At 42.2% G+C, this 6,966-nt stretch overlaps 1 protein-coding gene across 1 annotated transcript in view; it reads right to left on the reverse strand.

The window, feature by feature from the left end:
- Positions 1–642: 642 nt before the first annotated feature.
- The window catches only part of LOC143291917 (protein Wnt-9a-like), a 78,272-nt gene continuing 71,948 nt past the window's right edge, over positions 643–6,966 (reverse strand). The window contains exon 4 of the mRNA XM_076602056.1: positions 643–3,991. Coding sequence (XP_076458171.1) covers positions 3,422–3,991 — 570 coding nt within the window. The 3' untranslated portion in view covers positions 643–3,421. The remainder of the gene's footprint in view (positions 3,992–6,966) is intronic.

The following is a 6,966-nucleotide window of genomic DNA, read 5'->3' on the forward strand; positions in this document are numbered from 1 at the left end:
GGGAAAGTAAAATGAAAAATATATAATGTAAATGTTATGAAAAGGAAGATGATACATCTATCAAACTTCTATCAAGCAGTGTAAAATAGAAATGGTATCTTTGTAGCCATTGAAACAAATCAAGGAATATAAAAATAATGCGAAGAAAGGTGAAGGTTAAATCTAAGTGCTACGTACACGTGTCACCGAATAATGTCAGCATGATATGAAAGGAAACGTTAATAAAATTGTTTGCTAAGTGCATCCATAGTAATCAGATGGTATACTTTTTTCTTTTCTTTTTTTTTAAAGTTTCTATCACGATATAGAACGTTCTCTGAACCATCGATTGCCTATAAAGACATGATGCATTCATAGTACTGAAAGAAGTGAAAGACCGTATCCTAAATGTAATTTAGATGATCTTGGTGATGAGTTCCATTATATATTTCGATGTTCTTTTTTTTTTCAGCCATCGTAGATAACAGTTGTTAGAGCCAATATTATAACGGAAACTTGGACGCATTAAAGTTCTCTCAATTGTTTACGACTAAAAAAGAAATCATCATTGTTGAAACTGTCTAGATTTATAGAAATTATCATGCAATATTTTTTTTAATATTACCATCCCACTCGGCAAGATTACTATACACTTGGAAACAGTTTTTGTTTGTGCAATTTGTGTTAGGTAAAATCAGATGCTTTGTGTTCAGATAATACTCTCAACATTATTTCATTCATTTAATTACAAGTCTGTCATGTCCTGTGTAAGCCACATACATTGTTGCCAGGTATCGATTGCTTTTTGACCATTTTGTTGTGTGGGTTTTTTTCATGTGCCCCATGGGGGATATTTTGCGTAAATCGTGAATCTCGAATCTTTAAAATCAAGAATAGTAACTCGTAAAGAATCAAAAAAGTATGTGGATGAAGTTGTGATTTAACTCCCCTTATCCGTCGTCAACAGACCAAAGAGCAATTCTCTTGAAACAATCTTGTTATTTGTTTCAAAACATGTCATGAATGAGAAGGGGAGTGATCTATTCATCTCTTTCCGTGTCTCCTTGATATATTTGATTTGAAATGCTCCGAATCGAATGGCGAGAGCTGGTATATCTGACTTTGTGCAAGAGACTCAGTGTATTTTCTCACTCGTCTGGTCTTCGCAAACCCCACGAATTTGTCTGATTCTCAACATGATTACGTTTACAAGATTCGACCAGGCTGTTTATTCACGATTCTTCTGACAAGCATAATGCTTAAACCTAACACACACACACACACACACACACACACACACACACACACACACACACACACACACACACACACACACACACACACACACACAGATGACACTATAACCACATTTAATTAAAGCAGAAAAAAGCTATGCAATATTCGTCGATTTCCATTTGTAATACAGACTCTGTCAACACAAAACCAAACCATTCCACTCACCGCACCGTTTGATGACACTCAATTGCACATCTTATGAATCAAATGCGACGGTGTTCGACACTAAGTTTTCAAATCCAAAAAGTCGTGAAATCGTTGACATAGAAAAGGTCCAATGAAGACATGGATGGATCAGGTTGTTTTCTTCGTGGATAATGTCAGGCAGACAATGGTGTTATGAACAGAATTTTCAGGGTGGTAAAATATATAGCAAACATACGCAAACTGCAAAAGAAGACAAGCAGTTATTTGCGATTTATTTAACTTTCCTGTACACATTAGTTAGTCATCGTAGTCTTCAACTACATATTCCTGAAATCTGATGCATACGTATAATATGTACAGAACAGAATGATGAACACATACAGTAGTTACACGCAGAATACGTATGCATTGCCCGAGCTTCGTTGTCACTCTCATTCTCAACAGTATAATAAAAACAAATATAGTATGTTGCGCATTCAGTTATGAACGTCAAGCTGACGAACAAAATAATACGCGGTATAAAATCCAAACCCAGATTTCCGTTGTGCGGTTCAGTTACTAAAAGGCAAATCTGTGCTTTAGTGGCTTGTTCTCAGTGTTCAACTATTGATAACTTCAAAGGGGTGCTTACGTATTTAGGTCAGCATTTAAAACAACAACAACAAACAAACAAACAAACATTTGCTCATCATCATTGAGTCCAACCGAAACCAGTTTCCTTTGGTTTTCACTGAAACCGCTTTGGCTGATGTGAGAAAATATTCTTGTCTTCGTCAACGCACGTGCTGATCATGAATCTTCCAATAGTCTCTCAGTTGCATTCTGTCTTCTGCTTTCTTGCATACCTTCTCTTTCTCTCTCTCTCTCTCACACACACACACACACAGTGACACGCTTTCTTCGACTTTCCTCGATATAATAATATCATAAATATTTTCTTCATTGACATGCAGTTTTATTTACACACGTTCAACTGTGTACACACATGTTCCATTTGATATTTGCTGGGTGTTGAAACGTTTTATGTACACATTGCCATTCCACGTTGAAAAATGGTCTTCGTTTCCTGATCACAATGATAAGTGTCTTCAAACTGCTCCGTTCACGGACATGACCGTTCACGGACATACGGCTTTGCTCCCAGTTGCTTGTACCTTTGTTTCACACACACACACACACACACACACACACACACACACACGGGCACACACACTCGCACGCACGCAAACGAACGGACACACGTATGCGCGCACGCGCACACACACACACACACACACACACACTTCCCCACTTGCTTCATAGCAGGTCCTCATTCTTGTATGCAGTGTCATGCACCCCGAAAACTCACAAACCATAGTTGTCTGTTCTTTTTTTTTCTTCTACCCTCATTATACATTGTTGCTTCATCGACATTAATGCCTTTTCTGGTTGTTGTTTGTTTGTTTTTTTTTTAGTTTAAACCTCAAGCATAGAGAGACGTTCGACAAGGTTTCGCTGTGGTGCTCCAATTAGGATTCCCGTCGATCCCTTCTTTTGAGAGTAGTGAATGAGATTGTCTGGCACCACCACCACCACCATCACGTCAGTTCACAGCAACTGTAAAACTTTCCACAGCAACTGTAACTTTCCACAGCAACAGCAACTGTAACTTTCCACAGCAACTGTAACTGTAACTTTCCACAGCAACTGTAACTTTCCACAGCAGCAGCAACTGTAACTTTCCACAGCAACTGTAACTTTCCACAGCAGCAGCAACTGTAACTTTCCACAGCAACTGTAATTTTCCACGGTAATTGTCACTTTTCACAGCAACTGTAACTTTCCACAGTAACTGTAACTTTCCACAGCAACAGCAACTGTAACTTTCCACAGCAACTGTAACTTTCCACAGCAACAGCAACTGTAACTTTCCACAGCAACTGTAACTTTCCACAGCAACTGTAACCTTCCATTCAGCCGAGGAAGGAGGAGGAGACTTTGTGTGTGTGTGTGTGTTTCACTATTTACACATGTAGATCTCTTCCTGCAGCCAGCACACCTTGCAGGTGACCTTGCAGCACCAGATGACCTCGCAGTGGCACGCCTTCTTGACCCGCCGGTGCTGCACGTTGTAGCCACGCCCACAGCAAATGGAGTCACAGCTGTCCTCCTTGTTGCACACCCGACCCCGCGTGCCCGGCGAGTAGCGGCTCCGGCTGCAGAAGTTGGGAGACTCCTCGATGAAGGCCAGCTCACCCCTCCTCAGGGCGCTGAGGTGGTTGTTGTTGGAGCTACCTCGCCTCTTGCTTCCCCCACCACCGCCACCTTGCCCCTGCCCCTGGCCGCTACCGCTGCTGCTGCTGGTTCTGCTGCTGCTGCTGCTGCTGCTGCTGGTTCTTCGCGTGGAGAGCTGGGTCTTCCCTGTGGCCTGGTTAGTGTGGGAGAAAGCCTGCTGCGCGTTCTCGTACTTGCGCTTGAGGATGTTGCCCACGGAGTGGAAGGGGGCCAGCTGTAGCCAGCAGGTCTTCACTGTGCAGGAGCCAGAGACGCCGTGGCACTTGCAGGTCGTGTTCACCTCGTTCTTCACCACCTGTGTGTGTGGATGACAGAGACAGAGACAGAGACAATTCAGTTGCAGTTTCAGTTTTTTCAATGAAGCGTCACTGAGTTCGGACAAATCCATAATCATCATACGAGGCTATACCACGTCTGCTAGGCTGATGCCCGACCAGCAGCATAACCTAACCCGCTTTTGCCAGGCCTTGAGTTCATGCTAAAATATTTGTGTACCTATCAGAGTAGACTTTTTCTACATAATTTTGCCAGAATACAACACTCTCGTTGCCACGGGTTCTTTTACAGTGCGCCAAGTGCGTGCTGCACACGGGACCTCGGTTTATCGTCTCCTCCGAATGACTAGACGTTCAGTTAGATTTCTTAGTCAGACTTGGAAGAAAGGGTGGGATTCGAACCCAGACCCTCACGGACTCTGTATTGGCAGATGAGTGTCTTAACCATTCTGCATGCAACCTTACTCTTTTAAGACAAGACAAGACTGTTAGCGCTTTACCCTAGAGATCAGTATCATGTTCGTATTTGGAGGTTCGTATCGCTTGATGTCGATGTCACGTTCATATGATGGGTTATCATATGTTAGCTAACACAAATACACATTACTTATTCATGAAGAGATCGTTCACATGTTCATACGGAGATATTAATGTCCATACTAATGTACCCGACGGAAGGTACCACGCGCTGTAAACACACACACACACACACACACACACACACACACACACACACACACACACACACACACACACACATGCATATATATGTGTAAATATATATATATATATATATATATATATATATATATATATATATATATATATATATATCGAGAGAGAGAGAGATGTATGTATGTATGGATGTATGTATATGTATAATTATATCTGCCTAGCAGATATGGTGTAACGTATATGGATTTGTCCGAATGCAGAAACTGAAACATATTGAGGGTGGTGGTCATCGTCATGGTCACAAGGCGATATCACCGTTACTTCAAAATGGATGGTCGTCATGATCATCTTTGCATGGGGGAACCAACGTAACAATTAGAGGGGTCGCCATATGTTTCCCAGATCATCTCGATGTCAGGTTTGTACAATGTTTATAGGGTGACACGGTACTGGGAGTCAGTATGCTCGCATTCAGATATCAATGACACTTTCATACGGTGGGTTGTCATAATTATGTCCACACATGGACATATTATCAATGGTCAGAACATACTGAAGGTCGTGATAATTACGTTCAGAATGGTGATACCGATTTCTCAGTGGTATTCTTCTTCTTCTTCTTCTTTCCCTTGGCTACCGCCTTCATCATTGTGAAGATTCTGTAGACTATAAGGGGGGGTTGCGTGTTTTTTAGGTTTCCTGAAGCAGAGGTTGCTGGGCCAGAGGATGGGGGGAGGGGGGAGGTATGGGGGGGGGGTGATCAGATTCGGGATTTGAAGCCTTCCAGGGTTGGGCTGAGGGCAATCTCAGCAGGAAGGCTGTTCCAGTTGGTTATTGAGGATCGTATCGTAATAATAACTACATTCACACTGACATATCAATGCCATGTTCATGATTGTGACGGTCGGTGTATGTTCATAAAGTATGAAGATACTCATCAGTGTTACGTTCTTGTGGCGGTTATCGTATGCTCATACACACACACACACAGACACATATAACATTTTTATATAAATGCATATATATACATATATATATATATACATACATATATATATATATATATATATATATATATATATATATATATATATATATATATATATATATTCAGTCCATATTTATATGGAGATCATGTTCATATACCCACCAGAAGGTACCCCGAGCCGTTGTCAGGTCTTTTCGTTGGTGTGTAGTCTAATTCAACATCAGCAGGTCGACACCTTCTACTATGCTCCCCCTCCCCCCATCCCCCCTACCGACGACAGCAATCGCTTAGTCGCGAAGCTAGACTGCTCCTTCCTCACCCCGCCACATCCCCCTCCCCACTTCTCCACCCCCACCCCCACCCCTCTCCCCCCCACTTGGAATGCAGACCACAACTAAACCACCCCAGTTCTTCCATACAGCGAAAGACCTTGTTACACTTGAACAACACCGAGGTTTTTGACACCGACGATTCAACTTGGCGTGGAGATGTGGAGAAACAGCAACAACTTCCAGTTCTTGACAGTAACATGAAAGAAAAGCACAGAAAACCTGAAGAGTCATATACTTTATCTTCCCTGTTTTGCGTGACGACTGTTGAAGATGGGGGATGATACTGATAACATATCCATATTAATCCAAGGCAGTTTAACAAAAGAAAAAAACAAACTATTCTAACGTAAGCTAGGTTTGAAACCTTGGAAAAGTCCCACAGCGAGTGAAATGATCACCAAGTTCGAAACCACAGTCTACTAGTTATCTATTCGTCCGCTCCAGCTGATTCATCAGGATGAATGGCTGTGTAATTCACCAGTTTGGTTGGGCCTAGTCAGCAACCCCTTGGTAAGAAATCATTCAGAATCATTTGCAACTTTCCGAGTCGTTGGTTTTGTTCAACAACAAAAAAGTTGCCAAGCTGAAAACACACAGAGAGACAGACAGACAGACGGAGAGAGCATGAACGGTAAAGAAACCTTCTTTTGTAATTAATTTTTTCTTCGGGGGGAACTTTCATCAAAGAGAGTGGGAGGCACTTTACTTTCATTTCCTTGCCATGGGAGACAAAATGAAAACAATCCAGCCCGTATCATCATAAATGCCGTATTTTGTTATCCCTTAACCCCCAACCCTCACCCCCTCTTTATCTCTGTCTCTGTCTGACTGTCTGTCTGTCTCTCTCTTTCTGTGTGTGTGTGGGGGGGGGAGGTCTGTCTGTCTGTCTGTCTCGGTGTCTATCTCTCTCTCCCTCTCCTCTCTCTCTCTCTCTCTCTGTGACTCCCTCTGGTGACGCTAACCAGATTCAGTGACTGGAAGTTTCTGATGACATTGTGTG

The sequence above is a fragment of the Babylonia areolata genome, chromosome 18, assembly GCF_041734735.1.
Source record: "Babylonia areolata isolate BAREFJ2019XMU chromosome 18, ASM4173473v1, whole genome shotgun sequence".
Taxonomy (NCBI): domain Eukaryota; kingdom Metazoa; phylum Mollusca; class Gastropoda; order Neogastropoda; family Buccinidae; genus Babylonia; species Babylonia areolata.